Below are 18,858 nucleotides of genomic sequence, written 5' to 3'. Positions count from 1 at the left end.
ATTATGAGGCTTTTATTATGATGGCAGCCAGGGTTGGTACTTCCATATTTATTTATATACTGCAACACTTTAGTCATATTACAGCTTGGATAAAATTATGAGAAGCTGTGAAGTGATTAGTTTTAGGTTTTGTGGAAGCAATAATTAGAAATTATGATCATGAGTCTGACACCTAAATGTGTGGGCTGGCTCCTACAGCCAAAGAAAATGTGTCAAGGCCTGGTCTAAACCTTCCAAGAAAAGATGAGTGTGAAGAGCTGAATGCTTCCCTGTCCCCTGCCTCATCACGCCATACTTCTGTCCCAGCCTGGCTCCAACAGCAACAGCAAACTGGGATGGACTGGAGAAAAGTGGCTGCAGCTACAGAGTACAGGGAAATAAAGCAGAAGGGGCAATCTTCTGTTGCAAGAAAATTACTATGCAAGCAGGCACAACATGTGAACCACCAACATAGCTACTTCCAGCATATCTTGTCTGGCTCTTAAAGATGAGTTTTACAACTCAAACTTCTCCCTGCAATAGCACACAAAGATCTGACAGCAAAACTTGAATTTCACAGCAGAAGAAACTAAGCACTGATGTCAGGCAGGGGCAATCCATGGTTGTGATTCAAAGGTGAAGGTTCTTTATTGCATTAATCCTCCATTTTAAAAAGAATGCATAAGTAACAACTATGAAGAAAATGATAGATGGCTTCATACATTCTATAAGGAGATGCCCAAAGGTCCCCCAGTGTCCACTCAACCTTAGAGCCGCTCTTGCCCTGCTACTAACAAAAAAGGTTCAGGAGCTTTGATCTTGGCACAGTCCAAAAGCGGTTCTGCAGACCCCTGCTGCACAATATGCTGAGAAGTGGCAAGGAGGAGGTGAACAAGCCAAGCGCGCTAAGCTAAAAGCTGCTTCCACAACAAAAACAGCTGCTTCCAATTGTGGGAAATGCACTTACTGAAAGCGATACATTTTCATCTGACTCACCAATTAAATGCACTAGCAGAGACGCAATGATTCAGAGACGGCACTTGGTGGGCTTCAGCCTCCAACGTCTCTGCTTTTCTTCTAATTAAAGGCTGTTTCTCATCAAATTCAAGTTGGGTCACTCACGGTAATGGAATTCCTCAGGAAATTCCCAGAACTGCACTAACTACCACAACCTATTGTCTACGCCTACTTTCCAAACTTAACCCACTGGGATGTCACATATTAGACTTGCGCAAGTTGAGCCTGTGATTTTTGTAACTGAATGTCCGACTCCTTGGGAAAGCAAAGAAAGAAATCCAATCTGGGGGGTGGGGAAGGACAAGAGCGCCATTTTAGATTTCAGTGTCCTGTGGGGAAATCTCAGCAGAGTTTCAATATTTGAATATTGCCCACAAAAACCATGTAAAGAACACGGGTTAGATTCCAGAGATATATTTCACTACTGGTGCTGAGTGACAAGTAGCATTGTTAGCAGAACGCAGCCACCCCATGTGTTAGCCATGGCAAAGTTATCTATACAAGTCAAGCAGCCACCCAAAAAGGGGTATCTCTGGCATGCATACCTAATACCTGGGCTCATATAACAGTTTACAGTAGAGGTGGGCACGAACTGAAATACGAACCGAGGTTCGTCACGAATCAGGCCGGTTTGTGGTTCACAAACCGGCGGTTCACAGGAGCTCATTTCTCACGAACCATGATGAATTTTAGCCCCGTTAGTTTGGTTTGTATTTCGGTTCGTCACTGCAGACAGCCTGGCGCCGATCAATCAGTTTCCTAGGCAATGGGGGGGGGGCTCTCTGCAGACCTTCTGGTGACCTGGAAGTGACGTTTTCACAAACCGAACAAACTGGTTCGTGAACCGGGGCAAGTTCGTGGTTCGTGAAATGCGACAAACCACAAACCGCCATTTTCATGGTTTGTGCCCATATCTAGTTTAAAACAGTGGTACTTGCTACCTGGATCATGGAGAGCCACATTCACACTTTCCATCAACCAAACGAGTGACATGACTACTGTAAGCCCTACACACTACTCCTAACACACACAAAATAATATATAATACAACCAGTACTTCTGAGCTTCTAGAATCATTTTATGTCAGTACTGAGAGGGTTTGTTTTTAAAATGGGCTAGCACTCAACAGTGATATGCTCCATTCCAGTACACACTGCATATGTCGACCAGCCTCAAATACAAAACCCCGCTATTTACACATCATGGGCAAGCTGTTCTAAAAAGCCACACAGGGCCTGGCTCAGGAGCCACTGAGTGAGTTATCCCTGCTTTACAACATCCCCATTCTGTTTGTAGAGCTAGTCAGTTGTCTAGAGATAAGGATGACCTGAAGAAATACTCACCAGCCTTCCATAAACCTGAAAATTATTTCCAATAGTCAGGAACCAGCTTCAAATTTTTAGTGGCTGTGTGACCAAATTTCTGGTATTCTTTTATCCTTTCTCGGCTTCCCTTTAACATCAGACCTCCCTCCCCAACCATCCCCCAAAATATTCTATTAGTGAGCTATCTGGGATCATGTATGCTCAAGCAGAGAAGGGAACAGAGGTGCGCAACTCCAGTTCAACAACAGGCAGGCTTGTGACTTTGTGAAATTCTCACATAGCGAATCAAAGACCAACTTAGTTAATCTACCTCAGTTATCGCCTGTTCTCACAAGCACTGGCTTTCAGGTAGAGAGAAGTCTTTGTTAACATCAGCTATCTGTGATCCTTATCTATTCCAGGCCTGACATATCCAGAGATTTTACACTGCCCAGGTTCAATCCCTGTTACCTCCCGTTCGTTAGGAGACCGTGACCCTTTTGTTTACTCTAGGCCACCAGCGCTATGCCTTCTCTGCCAGCTTCAGGCTCCACTATTCCAGATCAAGCTCTCATCGCTGACCTTGGGGTTCCTGGTTTGGGGAATGCACCCTCCATGGCCTGGCCCTGAAACACTCTGTTGTCATGACACAAAGTAAACCAAAAGTCTGGCAACACCTTGAAATATAATTTACTTCAAAATGAATTTTCATGAGTCACAGCTCGCTTCCAGCTAGTGAGCTGTCATTCACAAAACTTCGTACTGACTTTTGTTTTTATTTTACTACTATGAAGTAACGTGGCTACCCCTTTGCAATCAAAAGGACAAAAAGGTGCTGAGCCTACTAACTCCATATGGATAGTAAGAATGCTTTAAACAACAGATTAATATGTGCAACAAGAGCAATTTTTTTACCTGACAGGGTTGTCAGCGCCTTCTCCATGGGAGGCAACGTCTCCTTCCTCAAGGGTCGACTGAGCGATGCTTCCTGGGGGCTGAACAGTCCCGAGCTGTCAGATATTTTTTTACGTCCACCAGCACTGGAAGAGCCAGCCGCTCGGCAGCTACCTATTGCACTGGTAAAAAGGTTTGTGTGTTCATCGCTGCTGGCTGGCTCGGAACTTGGAGTGAATCGCCCTAAAGGCAGGCTGGGCGGAGTGTCCAAACAGTCGATCTGCAACGGTGTCTGTAATCCTAGCGAGAGCGAATTCGACTCTGCTGGCTCCCTCCTGACCCACTGCTCCTCCCTGCCTAGCAGGCCTTTCGAAGGGGACAGGTGTGGGCACGCCATATGACATCGGTGTTTGTCCTTATGCTTGTACCTCTCGCTCACTGCCTCCTTCCCAAAGCGGTAACGCTTCAAAGACTCCAAGACGGTGCGGGAAGAGCCATTGGCAGCCAAGGCCTCCATGGAGACCTGAGGCTGCTCCGAGGAGCGGTGTTCGCGGTGCTTGTGGCGATGCCGGTGCTTGTGTTCCAGCATCCAGCCGTAGGCCATCTCCGGCGGGACACTGGGGTGGTAGGTGCTCATGGAGAGAAGGGGCGCACGGCTGGCAGTGAGGAAAGCCTCCTGGCGCAGCAGCTTATGTTTCTTCTTGTGGTATTTGGCTGGGTTGAGGAGCAAATGGCCAGTGTGCATGTAAGACGGAGGGGGCAACGGGGTTGTAAACGAAGGGGAGGGGGGAGGGGGGTAAAGTGTTGGTGGGTACCGCCCATAATACCCCAAGCCAATGGGAGCAGCAGCAAGAGGAGAAGGAGAGTAAGGCATACCATAGGAGGGGTAGAATCCAGTACTGGAAAGGGGGAAACTGAGGCTATGCACGAAGGGCATTTCAGCCATCGCCTCCCTCATTTTGGGGGGCCGGCCTCGCTTCTTCTTCAAGTCAGGCTTCCGGATGTAGTGCAAAGGATCCAAAGGAAAAGTAGGGTGGGTGTAGAAGCTGTTGAAATTGATTCGGAAGATGGTCGGCAGCAAGTCCCGGGGGATAAAATGGTGGCTGCGGTGGGTTATCCGGATCTCACTCAACCGACTTATCAGATCCTCCAGTTCCGCTAGGAAATCAGGGTCCTGCCTTCCCCGCAACTGTGGATACTTCTTCTTCCTCTTCCGCTTCTGCCTTTTCATCTTGTCGTAGGCCAGGTAGTCATGGCTCCTGCGTTTACACTTGTGCTTGTGTTTCTCCTTAAGACCACTCAGGACAGTGGAGGTCTCAGGGGGGACGAGGGAGACATGATCAAAGGAATGCCGCCGTTTTTTGGGGCCACAGAACTTCTCGGCCCTGTCGGAAGTGCTGTTGTTATCAGTTCCAATTCCACTGTCACTGGGAATTGTCTCGTCACTGTGGGACTCGCTGATAGGCGACGGGGTCGCTTCCTTCAGTGAGCTTAGCTCACTCATGTGGGATGGGGAATTTGGGAGCAGAGTTGGTGGGGAGAGCCGCCTCCTGGCCTTGGAGGCCTTTCTCATTGCTAGGGTCTGAACCACACTCCCCTGTCTGGAGTGGAGGTGTAAATACGGAACCGAATTGGGCTCCACAAAGCCCATATCGCTGCTGACAGGGCTCTGGCCCCCACTCACCCCAGACGACTGAGAACAAACAGGCGATGGAAGAATCTCAGAATTATTAGAGGCAGAAGTCAGCAACGGGGGGACTGCTTGGCCCAGTGCTGTCCCTCCTGCTTGATGGGCCGACTTTTCAAGAACAGCCAAACTGGCAGAATTACCCAAGATGCCATTCAGGACTGCTTTGGGCTTCCTGCCTCGCCTTTTTCCTATGTAGATCGTTCCTTTCTTGCTGACGTTGATCTGCTGGCCCAGTTTCGAGCCGAACGTGGCAGCAAGGGTTGACACCGTTGTGTGGAGCTTGGATTGCACTTTCCCTTTATTTGGTTCAGCCGCAGTAGACGAGAGGATTTGATTCAAGAGCTTTTTTCGCTTTAAGGTCTTCATCTTGTTGATTTTCCTGATGATGGTTTTCATAAGCTGCCCGTTGTTTCGCTTGGACTCTTTTCTGTCTGGATCTACCTCAAGGTCGCTTGTCGTACAGGCATTTGTTTTCCCAAGTTCCTCTGGGTCTTCAAGCTGATCCGTCATTTCAAAGAACCCCTCATTCTGCTGATGGTCACTCTCGGGCTCCAGCATGTCGGAACTGTCCGTGGAGACGAAAGGAGCTACAGACAGAACAGGGGGCTTCATTTTGACCCCCGACCTGATCTGTCTTTTCGGTCGACCTCTCTTCTTTGGAAAAGCGTGCTCCACAAGGCTCTGTCGAAAGGAAGGAATTTCAACCTCTGGATGCAGCACTGGAGGCTCCTGCTCTTCCTTGGACTGTACTGAAAAAACCTTTGAGGCAGGGATCTTCAAGGTTCGCTTTGGAGGGCCTTCCAAATGGGGCATCTCTTTGGATTTTGATCTGCCCCTTTTGGACTTGTACATATCAGTTAACAATTCATCCGAAACACACCCACCGGAAGCCTGCATGTGAGGACTGTAAAATTTACTGGATTCCTTATCAATGTTATTAAGCAGAGGCAGAGTCTGCATGCTACTGGATTTGTTCAGCTTCGGCAGCTGATGCTTGACAAATTCATGCTCTGCAAAGGAAGGTGGGCCTGAGTTTTTAAAGAGCTTGGCCTGGTCCAGGTTACTGTTGGACAGTGCGCTGCAAGACATGGTTTTGAAAAGATCATGCCTTCCTAATTCTAGATCGTTGGGAGGCCGGTAGGTGCTCCGGGAGACCACCTTGGTCCAGCGCGGCTTCCTTCCTTTCCTTTTCTTCAAGGGCTTTGTTTGTGGATCACCACTGCTGCTCAGGGAGTCTTGGCACGGTCTCCCCGATGCAGTCATGGCACCAATTTTTAGAATGGGTTTATTGTTAAATAAGCTGGAGAAGCTAACCACCGAAGGGGCAATAGTGGCACGGATGTTTGAACTGGTGGCCAAGCTGAGCTTTTTGCCTATGGCAGGGCTAGGTTTTGGGGTATCTGTCTGGGCAGCTTTGGACTCATTTAATTCCCTACCGATCCCTTTGCTGGTAGTGTGTGAGCTGGGATTTGACAGCCTGTTCGCTGATGAGCGTGCGCTGTCAGTGGAGAACGGGGTCTTACTAATCGGCTCGGAAATTCCTTCTAAGAGCTCTGGTGTGCTATTTAAATGCAAGGGGTTGGAAGTTAACTGAGCCAAGGTCGATGTGGGGCTTCGGGTTAAAGCCGTGACAGAGGCTGCTGGAGAGGGGGGTGGGAGGTTCCCCTCTCCTACAGCACTAAATGGAGATTTGGCCGTATTCAGATCAGAAGCGCCTCCTGCTGTCCTGAAATCCGGGGAAGTGCAATACACCGGCAGCTGCTTCTCATGCTTCGATGCATCAGAAGTGCTCCTTTCACTCGGCGAAGAAGCGTCCTGCGGTACGCAGGCCCCTTCCTTGCCTACACCTGAGACATCTCTTTGAACTGCCAGCTTTTCTGGGATGCTCTCTTTGCTCTGCCTTGGAACATGTTTCTCAAACGTTTTAATGCTGCTGCTGCTGTCTTTCAACAGGGTTGTGGGCTCAGGACCGTCAAGACTGATGACGCTTCCACTGCAAAAGCGTCTGAAGGGCTCCGAGGAAGTGCTACCCACGTCTGCTGCTTTCAGAGCCCCAGAGTCTTTGTGAGTCAACCCAAGTGGACTACTGGCCCCTGCCATTTTCTTTCCAGCATCCTTAACAGCTAAACCGGGTGAAATACCAGTGCCCAACACCTTCCTTCCCAATTCTTTTGTAACCAACCCAACTGGACCAGTAACCCCCAAGAGCTTCTTGCCAGAGTCTTTGTTAGCCAAACCACTTGGACTACTGGCCATGGGCAGTTTCTTTACCAAGTCCTTGTTAAGCAGCCCAATTGGGCCGTCTGAACCTGGATATTTCTTTCCTGTATCCTTATTAACCAATCCAATTGGACTGCTGGACACTGGTAATTTTTTCCCCAAGTCCTTGTTAACCAACCCAGGAGGACTGGCAGTCCCTAGCAGCTTTTTACCAGTCTCCTTATTAATCAATCCAATTGGACCGCTAGACCCCAGAAACCTTTTCCCAGATTCCTTACTGACTAGCCCAACTGGCACACCAGTCACAAGTGGCTTCCTTCCACTTTCCTTGTTGACCAACCCTACTGGAGCAGTAAGGATTGGCAGCTTCTTCCCACAGTCCTTACTAACTAGTCCAGCCGCACTAGGGCATGTCCCTGGTTGCTTTTTAGCCCCAGAGTCTTTGCTGATTAACCCAGCTCCACTGCTAGTCCCCGGTGCCTTCTTTGCAAAATCCTTGTGGCCTAATGTAGTGCCCATACTCCCGCTGCCAGGTAGTTTCTTCCCAAAGTCCTTGCTAGGTGCCGCAGCTGGGCTCCCCGTCGGCGGAAGTTTCTTTCCAGAGTCTTTAGCAAATTCAGAAGCAATCCCCATGACTGGCTTCTTTTGCTTTGTCTTGGAAGACTTCAGTGGGGGGCAAGTGGCGATGAGCTGAGCCAATTTTTCTGTTACGGTGGTGGCTCCATTAATCTGAGCTTTGTCTTTTGTGTCTGGATCGCGGCTACTGACCGGAGTAGAAAGTGCCGACTTCCCATAATCGGTCGCTTCAGAGTGCAACGGTGAAAGTTTCTTCGAAAGTGGACTGCTTTCCCTCGGCCTGCCTTCAGCTGTGGAGCATTCAACGGCTGTGGTATCGCCACCTTTCTTGTACAGTTTTGCTGGGTCCTGGATTTTTTTTTTTAAAAAAAGAAAAGGAACAGCTTTAATCATTGGAGTTAACAGCAAAGAAAATGCATTCTTGTTATCATTTTGGTTTACCATGGCAGCACCAAAAATGTATCTTATATACTCATAGCCAAGTGGTGCTGATCTGAGGATACTTAAATGCAGAAACTGGAGCCATGAATGGACAAGGCTGATCTTCCTACACACTTGAAAAATGCTCCAGTTTGCAGAAAAATCTGAATTTTTTTTTTTTTTAAAAAATACATCGGGCGGATTAAGGAAATCCCAAAATGATAAAAGGAGCGCCTGAGGCTTTAATCAGATGCTCTCAGTGACTACTGCTTAAAGGCTGGGAAAGGGGGGCAGGGCTCTTTCCAGGGCTAGTTTGGCCTTTGAGGGAGGGCTCATTGGGGCCAAGCCCAGAAGCAACCACAGGACAACTTGATACCACATGACTCACTGAGGACTGGCTGCTTGTCACTGTTCAACAGCAGTCCCCCCCCCCCAACAAAAGCCAGTGTAGTGGTTAGAGTTTCAGAGCAGGATCCAGGAGGCCAGGTTTGAATCTGCACTCTGCTCACTGGGTAAAAGTCACTTTTATCCAGTTGCATACTCTTAGCCTAACCTACCTCTCAAGGTTGTTGTGAAGATAATATGGAGGCAAGGAGAATGGTGTGAGCTGCTTTGGGTCCCAATTGTGGAGAAAGGCAGTATATAAATGAAGTAAATTAAGAAATATTAATGAGGATAGGGGCAGATAACAGGTAAGTTGTTTAGAGGGACACAGGGGAAAGTGAGCACCAGATGCTGCCAAGAAGAAGGAAATAGTGTGGGAAGGGGATACAGGAAAAGTGAAGAACCTCCAGCAAGTCCTTGCCGGTTCCCTGCCATGCAACTATGCCCGCCTCAGCTGGCACCATGCAACTGGGCCATGGGGGAGAGACTGTCAGAAGAGAAGAAGGAAAAGTGAAGACGGGGGCAGACAATGGTGGGCAGGATGGAGAGAACGAAGCAGGAGAAGGGAGGAGAGGCTATTGGGGGCAAGGAAGGAAAAGAGGACACGGAAGGGGGAAATGAGATGTCTCCTGCTAGTCCTTGTGGTTCCCCACTTGTATTATACATGTTTCTAACTTTCAGGTACCACAAGCAAAATTTCACATGCCAGCAGTAAAATGAAATTAGAAACCCCTGGAGATTTTTCCTACCCCATCTTTGGTAAGGTGAATGCAGACTTTGCTGTTTTAATAAGTTTTTTTAGGAACTGCAAATCTATGAAAGACGGAACAACAGAAAGAAAGGTACTGAAGGAACATGAAAACTGAAAACCAGTAAAGTATAGTGGTTAGAATGTCAGATTAAGACTGGAGACACCTGGAATCAAGTCACAGTTCAGCCATAAAGCTCACCGGGTGACCTTGGGCTGGTTAGTCTCTCAAACTAAACTACCTTACAAGGTTGTTCTGAGGATCCAACTCTCTCTCTCTCTGTGTGTGTGTGTGTGTGTGTGTGTGTGTGTGTGTGTGTGTGTGTGTGTGAGAGAGAGAGAGAGAGAGAGAGAGAGAGAGAGAGAGAGAGAGAGAGAGTGTAAGTGAGAGAGAGAGAATATGAATATGAATAGATACTCCAGTGTGGCTTTCATGTCTTGGACCCTCTGTTGCGTGCAATGGAGTGAATCCTCAATTAGCAAGATTTCTTTTTATATACTCAGAAAAGGAAACAAAATTTAAACACTGGGTTAAAAGACCTGGGCTGTGACATTTCTATGTACAACTGAAAAGTAGACAGCCAAGCACAGCGATAACTCGCAACTGTCATCAGTAACATAGGCTTGGTTATGCTAAGCAAAATAACCTCTACAGAGACAGAGAAAAGAATCAACCTGTTGACCCCAGAGCCAGTGCTACCATATCTGCTGGCAGATTCTAGTTCAGCAACTTCCCAGTGGATTCCCTTTCCTGCCTCTGCTGGAGTGCTGACTTTCAGATCAGCAACCAAGTATACAGGAAGATTTACTTTCTAAACACTACCATGCAACTGCACAACAGACGTAGAATCACCATGCTCTTAAATCTACGCCCTACAGCCAAGACCTACAATAAAACCAAATACTCCAGTTCCTTAGGCAGTCTCTCACATTTAAATGATAATATATACAGTAGACGCTCTTAAACATCGCAATACCTATCCAAATGAAATGGGAGGCAAAAAATAACAAGGCTAGAGCAGTGCCCAAGGACAGACTTCTACAGGTCCCAAAAACGGCACTCATCAACTGCAGATCTCCCCATTAAATAAACAATAATTGTGTGATGTCAAGTCCCAACCAAATCCTGGCGATCCCAGGGCGGGGTGGGGGGGGCGGGTTCCAAGGCAAGAGGTGAGCAGAGGTGATTTGCCACTGCCTTCCTCAGCACGAGAAGCCCAGACGTCCTTGGTGGCCTACATCTCCCATCCAAGCACTAACCACGGCCGACCCTGCTTAAGCTCCAAAGCTCTGATGAGACTGGGCGAGTTTCGGCTATTCGGCCGCAACTAAAACCACTCTAATATAGCAACAGGGAATGGCAGCTCATTCTGGACAAAGGACACTCCTCTCTCTCACAGGCCGGGATGATAGTAATCCATAATCCAAAAGACCCATTGACAATGCACCACCAGAAACATCAGCACTAGACTCAGGTGCCAACTCCATCACCATATCCAATCAGTCAGCAGTACAACAGGACCGAATGTTGTCCATCCCTACAGGAGCTTCAGTTCATCCCCCAGGGAAAGACAGGCAATCACCCATGAACAACTCCTTGCCACAGTTTACCTACAACACTCAGGTCAGTCACTACACAAATGAACAAAATGGATGCAAGGATGACAGAGAGTGGCAACGTTCGGAAATCAGTAGGAGAACATTTCAGTCTTCCAGAACTCTCAGGAAGCTGACCTGAAAGCAGCATTCTCCATTGAAGGGATTTCACAGGGGGAAGCCAACGGGACACAGGTGAATTAGAGTTCATCAGCAGGTTTCAAATGGGAAAAGAGGCCGGGGGGGGGGGGGCGGGTCTGATCATTTTCTCAGCCTCTATAAAGTTGCTTAACATAATTAAATATTCTGCATTACCATCAATTTGAGTTGCTCTGAACGATCACCACTCTTATACGCTTTTCAACTATGCACAGAAATGTCACAATCCGGGTATTAGAACAGAATTCAGCCCAATATATAAAAATCTGGCAGACTCAAGCATTCACTTCACTGCATATAATGAAGAGGGCTTAAATCCAGAAAACGTATGTGACAACGTTCATTTTAGTCTTTAAAGTGCCAACGGGCGATTCCACTGAGACAGATGGAGGCGGAGGGGGGAGGCGGGGGGGGGAGGCGATCACAGAGTCAAAGAATTCTGCTTTCCATACATATGAATCGAACTCCTAACTTGGTTTCTCAGCAGTCAGTTTCTAAGCCAGAAATGAGAAAGGGACAGGGAAGGAATAAGGCTTGTGGAGTGGGATTAGTAGGCGGGACTGCCATCAAGGAAAAAGGGGCTGGAAATCTTGACCTGCCCCCAACCCACTCCACAAACTGGTTCTTCATCAAAATGAGTTGCTGATCAGGGCTTTAAGAAGTCTGGAAAAGCAAGGACTTGGGAGAGCTCCAATACAGGCAAGAGGCTGCTTTTTCTCTCCCTTAAGAGTTTCTCTCGCTACGAGAGCATGCCCATATCCTATTACTAGGATTGCACAATTATAAACTTTAAAGAATTCCTTCATTCATGCATTTCAGTAATTAATATTTCATTTGCAGCACCTCAAGCACATTAGGGGATTTCCAGAACACAGGGAGGAACAAGTCCCTTCGCTGCCAAGGAGCTTATATTCGAACTGAAGACATGATTTAGTATACACGAGACAAGCATAATGGGCAAGGAAAGGAAATACGAGGCCCGCACTTCTACAGCTGGGCTGTAACAGCTCTCAGAGCTATAGCGGCAGTGTAATGGCAGGGCTCGAAAGAACTTCCGCTGGGGGGGGGGGGAGCAGACAAGCAGGTTGAGTGAGTCCTGAGCAAGAAGCAGCAGGTACGAAAAGGAACACCAGCTTCCTCCATGACCAAACAAAGCCTTTGAAGACAAGGAAAGCCACACTCAAATTTGCAGCTAACATAAATTGCATACTTGTCCGAACGGCTTTCAATTACCGAGTGATCACAGTAAGTGGTGACACCTGATCTGAATGAGTGCTACACATGCAAGTGAGAACCAGTGTGGTATAGCACTGACCTTTAACTGGGGAGACCTGGGTTCAAGTCTCCATTCAGCAACAAAAAAGTTCACTGGGTGAGCTCTGCCAAGCCTCAGCTCTGGGGTGGGAGCTATGGGCTCAGCAGTACAGCACCTGCTTTGCTCACAGAAGACTGCATGGTTCACTCCCCAGCACCTCAAATAAAAGGAGCTTGGGGTAGATGATCCTGTACAGCCACTGCCAGGGTAAGCAGCACTGAGCCAGATGGATCAATGATTTGATAAGGTAACATTACGTCTACCCGTGCAGGTACGCTGCAAGAATAAAATGAAAAAGAAGAATGCAGCCAGCCTGAGTACTATGCAAGTAAAGGCAACATGAAAATGTAGTAATACTAAAAGATTAAAGCAGGGCTAGTGCAGAAGTGTAATGGAGGTGGGATAACGGTATGTAGAAGGCTTGCAATCTCTGTATAGTAGGAAGCCAAACCATGGGGTAAAGCTAAAACCTCCCCTCCCTCCGCCCAAAGCTAGGGGCTTGGACACATGTGGATGTGTTGATGATAAAACTCTGCCTTTATATAAAGCTTTATAGCATCCAACATGTTTTATGTAGCATAATCTACATCTTTGTCACAACAATTCAGTAAGGAAGGTAACTATGACCATACCCATGCGGCAGAGGCAACAGCAGTTTGCTAACTGCCACCTGGCAATTTCACATCGTGGAGAAATTTTGGAGGTTTGGAGTGTATCAAAATCTTCACCCCTAATTTTAAAAAGAGTGGGGGGAGACAGGAGATTTGGAGGTGTAAAATGCCAGAGAGAATTTTCCCTGTAAACTTCAGGAAAAGCGTCTCTGATCTATTCCTTTGACTTGTCCAGTAGGTGGGGCAATGGGAGATGATATAATCTCCTGTCATGGGGGGGGGGGGGGGGTCTCTTTTGTCAGATTTCATCTGAAGGGAAGGAGCACAACTAGCTTCCTTGCAGGCAGTGGTGCTTAGCTACGTGCAAGCTGGAGGCCTGGACCAGAACTGTAAGGTATGGGAACTTCTCAGGTGGTAGCTGTGTTGGGCTGCAATAGATGAGCATGATTCAAGTCCTGTAGTATCTTAAAGATCAACATATCCAGCCAGTTTCTTCATACCTTCCATGCATCTGACGAAGAGAGCTGTGGTTCTCGGAAGCTTATCCTACAGTAAAGTTGGTTAGTCTTAAAGGTGCTACTGGACTCTTTACTATTTTGCTACTACAGACTAACATGGCTAACTCCTCTGAATCTACTTAAAGATCACCAAATTCTTTGTTAGTCTCTTAGTAAGCTGTGACTTTCTAAATTAAAGAGCCCGCCTTACAATGAGATCAGACTAGAGCATGTATAGAGTGAGGGGCAAAGGAACTGTTGTGTTTACACCCTTCTTCTGGAATCCCTTGGTGCTGTGCTGGAAAGCATGAATGTGAACTTTTTTCTTTTAATAAATACATTTTAATTCTTAAATGCTCGCAGTTGTTGTCTGTGCCGCATCTTCTGTTGCTCAAACATGTTATTTTTAAAAGCAGTTGCCACAGGAAGGGAGGTGACCTGTTGGCCAACTGCTGATCCCTCGAAGATGCACAAGAGCAGCAAGCAGTCCCTGCAGTAACTAGGCACCGGGTAGCAGGAGACTTGCACACAAGGCTGGGCCTCAGTGTAGCAAAGCTACACATGGGAACGGTGAGCCCTGGCGCACCCTGCAGGCAATTCCTACAAGGGCCAAGTGGGGGGGGGGGGAGGAGGAAGGAGCAAAAAGTCCCTTCTGAGGGTTGGGAGAGCCAGGCGGGTGGCACGTGACAGACGGAGAGTTTGAATGTCACTGGCACCCAGATGCCTCGCAGGGCAAAGTGGGACAGTGTCTGTGAGTCAGTGGGGCTATTCCACTGCACACATGGTTGAGGTGGGGTATGAATCAGGATGGGTCTTACAGCTCAAATTCTTAGTTACTGTGGCACGCTTACTCTTCATAAGCAGACACACTGAGAGTAACAATAGGCTCCCACAGGGTGGACTGTGATCTCCTCTAAAGCCTGGACTTCCCTTCCCATCCACCAAGTGCTAGTCCGGAATCATAACCAGATTTGTTGGAGACTGCAGGCCCTGCTGTGACAGACAGAGGGTGGATGCCTCTAGATCCCACTCTGTTGTTTACTTTAAAAGCTGCTGGCGCTGGAGGGATTTTGTAGCATGGAAGAGAAAGGCAGAGTGAGAGAGAAAGACTGGCACAGAGCCCAGCTTCCCTACAGCAGCTGCAGTCGCACAGAAATTCTTGCTGGAGCCTTACAATTGCAGGGAGAGCAGGGTTTCTGCTTCCTCTGCATGCATGTGCGGGACAGGCAGCCAAGGAGACAGCCACAATCTGCCTGGGAGCGCTAGTCCAAACCAAGGGCCCATTCTCATTCCCAAAATAGCCACTGAGGATGCTCAGGGCTCCCTTACATGGAAAAAGCATCGCGCTGGAGTTGGCAATTCTGCCCAGCGTAGGTACGTACTAGCCGGCAGGAGCGCTCTCTCAAGGGATACGTATCAGCCTGATCACAGCTTGTTTGGGCAGGTTTTTCTGCAGTGTTATCCACTATATTCTCTCAACTCCTGGCTTCTATTTCATCCTCCTGGACTTAAGCTGGGCCACAGGCAGGCAATTTAATAGTTTGCTTCCTCCTGTCGTGCTTGGGTAGGGAGGAGAATAGCTCTCCAAGCCACCATGCGGACTTTAAAAAGGATCCCTACCTATCACAAATGCCATTAACTACTCATTCAATGCCCCCCACCCCAAAACAGACTTCTACACAGAGACCCTGCAGCTCCTTCAGTCTGCCTACTGCCCCATACCCTCCACCCAAGAGTAACTGTAATCCTCAAAGCTCAGATAGCTTTTTTTTTTTTAAACGTTAGATTTAGGGAGGAGAGGCTTATCAATGGCTACAAGCTAACACAGCTAAATGGAACCTCCATGTTCAGAGACAGTCTGCTTCTGAATACCAGCGGCTGCCAGTCAATTCCAGGAGAGGGCCATCTCTTTCATGCCCTGCTTGTATGTGCCTAGAGGCCTCTGGCAGTTTTCTGCTGGAAAGAAAGTGATGGAGTAGATGGCCTTTTGGTCTGATGCAGAAGGCGGCATTCTGCCAGAGGCTGCTTTGCCTAAGGCAAGGGTTCTTTTGAGGATCTGGACAGGCAAGGAAGCTCACAGAGGCAAGGTATCTTTGTAATAAATGTGGTTTAATAAAGGGGAAAAAACAGCCCAGAATACAAAGATGGCAGCATCTTAGGTCCCTCTCAACTGCTGGGGGCTTCTCACAGCAACAGCTGCACCCACGTGCCTGGTTCCACAGCCCCTCCTGCTCTCTGATGAAGCCCAACCTGCCACCTCTTCCTCTTCTATTTTTATACATCCTTCAGCCTGTTAAGTGCCACCTCCCAGGACTAGAAACACCTGGCTGAGAGCTAATGCCTTTACCTGGAGCTCATAACCATTTACTAGGAAGGCTGAATTACTGGGAGGAAGCAATCTTGTAGCTACTAGCAGTTAAAGAACCTAGATGGCTTGAAGCCAGAACAGGGTCGCCCTATATCACTGTGAGCCAGTTTGGTGTAGTGGCTAAGAGCAGTGGGACTCTAATCTGGAGAACTGGGTCTGTTTTCCCACTCCTCCGCTTGAAGCCAGCTGGGTGACCTTGGGTCAATCACAGCTCTTCCAGAGCTCACTCAGCCCCACCTACACAAGGTGATTGTTGTGGGGATAATAGCATATTTTGCTAACTGACAAGACACAGTTCTCAAGGAATCTGTCCTGCACAAGCCCTATGAGAATGAATGGGGTTCAATGTGGACAGATTTCCATAAAATGTACCACGACTCCGATCTGACTATTGTCCTCTCTGTGCTGTTTGTAAAGGTACGCAGCCCCGGGCTCTGCAGCCTCCCCACCCCACCCCACCCCCTGCCTCGTGGCAAGGCCACCCCCGAATCCACAGCATCTGTCAGAAAGAGCTTTTAGGTTTCACTCCTCCTGGAAGCTGCAGTAGATTGCTGCCTTCCCTCAAGCCCAATTTTGGAATGCATGGACATGAAGCATGAATACAAACTGCTCTTCATTAGTCTTTGTTTAGGTGCGACGACAGAGCTTTGGCTCTAAAGGATATGTGATTCCCCTCCCCACACAAACGCACAAACATACATACACACAGGATCTTTTCCTTAACAGCCAAAAAAGATGAAGGGAGGGAAGTCTCCACGTTCGGTCACTGTTTGTTTGCCTTCTGAATTTTCAGAAGCAGGCTGCCATCAGGCCAGCAGCAGACAGCTTTCTGCAGCGTTCACCTGCATAGCCAAGGACGCCGCAAGGATTGGAAGGATACCTGCACTCAGCAGTTTCTTGGGGAAATGAGGGAGCTCTGAGAGAACAGAAGCAGGTTCCATCTTGTCTCATTGTCTCAACTGCATCACGTTACAGCTGTTAGCGCGGAGCTTATTGCTGTCACCTTCGTGCCTCCACATCATCCCCAAGACCGGAATAGTCTGAATGCCGCTCGGCTATAAATAGGTGGAATATTCCAGTGGCTGCGTTTGCCCATCTGCGCCTCAAGCAACGAACTGCTCTGCTGCTGCAGTTCCTGGACTGTGATTTCCCAGGAAAGCAAAATGATACCTACTAAGCAGCTGGGCACATTACAAGCAAAGACAAAGGAGACAAAAAATTTGTAAGGACTTTGGGCAGATGTGCTGGTAGAGAGAACATGCAGCTTATATGCAATTAAAAACACAAGAGGACCAGGGATCACCATGTGCACATCAGGCTTGGGATAGATTCTGGCATTCTACGAACCTCACTGCCTGCTTTTCTTTTCTTTTTTAAAAAAAGGCAAGCTTCTAGCCCACACAGGAGAATCACACAAGCAATGGTCTAGAGAGAATTCTGTTGCCGTGTTCCTGTTGTACGGTGATCTATTACCTGGACTTATCCTGGGCTCAGCCTCATAACATGAAACGTTAAGAAGAAAGTACTTCTGAATATATCCACATGCATTTCTATCACCAGCGAAAATCCCCAGATAACCCCTATATACCTGCTATCAGAGGGGAGGGCTTCTGGGCCAGAGGGTATGTGGCTTAGATTCAAGTCAAGCCCCAGCAGCTACCAGTTTCAAAAATTAACTACTGAGTTAATCTGAAGATAAACCAGGTTGACTGTGAGGAGCCCAGTAACGAAAGTTTCCTGACTACCCAAGGATAAGTGTCTCCGTGATTAGTAGTATGCTGCCACAGGCATAGTTTAAAACGGTCTGTCAACACACTGCACTGTGCACAGAAGGTGACTGGCCCGGAGCAAGTAATATTTCCTGCGTAAGTTAAGAAGGATGGATGATTCAGGATAACAAACCCAGAAAGGTAACCTCTGAAGCAACCTTGTCTATTCTGCATGGGAGGGGCCACGACTCAGCAGCGGAGCGCCTGCTGTGCAGGCAGGAAGTCCTCGATTCAGTCCCTGGGGCTCCCATGAGAGCAGCAGCAGTCTTCCAACCCTCATGGCCCTCTGGTAGGTTTGCAAACTCCTATATAGCTAGCAAATTTCTCGCTGCTTTTTTGGAAGGGTCGGTTGCTAGTAGAGACGAAGGGAGCCACCTCCTCGGTCTCTCTCTGCACACACAGAAAGCAACAGAAGGGATGGTGAAGCAAGGCCTCTCGGTGGTGGAAGGCACAGGCAGGTCCTGGAATTCCCTTCCCCACAAAACTGTCCCTTGCTTCTCTCTTCACTCCATCATGCATAGCCTGGTCAGCCATCTGCCACCCTTGCTGGCTGACCCTCTAATCCCCCTGCATGCGCTGGAAGCATGGACACCCCTCCACACACACACACACACACACACACACACACACACTGGCAAGGTCATACTGCAGACCACTTCTGTTCCTATCACATGACTGCAATGCCACATGACCTCCTATCATGCAGGGGAAAGGTGAGTCCCAGGTCTGGAAACAGTGAAGACAACAGAGTTAAAAGATCCCAGGCAGCAAGGGCCAGAGAGGTCTCTGAGGTCCTGGAGAGCCAGCAGGAAAATATTGCGTTAGACGGACCATTGGTCTGACTCAGTATAAGACACAGCTGCAGGATGCAAAGCCACACAGTGCATGTGCTCTCTCAACTCTGAAGAGCTCTTAATTTTGCTAGAAAGAATTTCAACCTTAAGTGCCTTTAATTGCTATTTGCTTCCAGCTGCAATAACAAAAGGTAACGAACAAGTTACCTAAACATGTAACCCAGAGGCAAAGAAACCTCAAGACAATCCATTCAAACCCTACAATTAGGCACTTCCCAGTCTCAACAGTTCTTCACATGTACATGACCAAAGTTACAGAAGAATCAGCAAGAAATCCACATGCAGCATTGGAAATATTACAGGTGCAATTATGGAAAAATTATGCAGGAGTTAACTATGTATCACACGCTTCCTTCCACCCTCTCTCCAGGCCCATCAGGTGGTCACACAGAATGTTTCTGGTTTCCCCAGAATGCAGTCTGTCCCCCGCCCCCTGCCCTTTTGGAAGATATGCCTT

At 48.0% G+C, this 18,858-nt stretch overlaps 1 protein-coding gene across 2 annotated transcripts in view; it reads right to left on the bottom strand.

Annotated features, from left to right (window-relative positions):
- The window catches only part of ASH1L (ASH1 like histone lysine methyltransferase), an 81,597-nt gene that overhangs the window by 53,145 nt on the left and 9,594 nt on the right, over nt 1-18,858 (bottom strand). For both annotated transcript variants that reach the window (XM_054994124.1, XM_054994131.1), the window contains exon 3: nt 3,216-8,028. In XM_054994124.1, the coding sequence (XP_054850099.1) occupies nt 3,216-8,028 (4,813 nt within the window). The remainder of the gene's footprint in view (nt 1-3,215; nt 8,029-18,858) is intronic.

This window comes from Eublepharis macularius, chromosome 1 (genome assembly GCF_028583425.1).
Source record: "Eublepharis macularius isolate TG4126 chromosome 1, MPM_Emac_v1.0, whole genome shotgun sequence".
NCBI lineage: Eukaryota > Metazoa > Chordata > Lepidosauria > Squamata > Eublepharidae > Eublepharis > Eublepharis macularius.
This window is presented reverse-complemented; position numbering and strand designations above follow the sequence as displayed.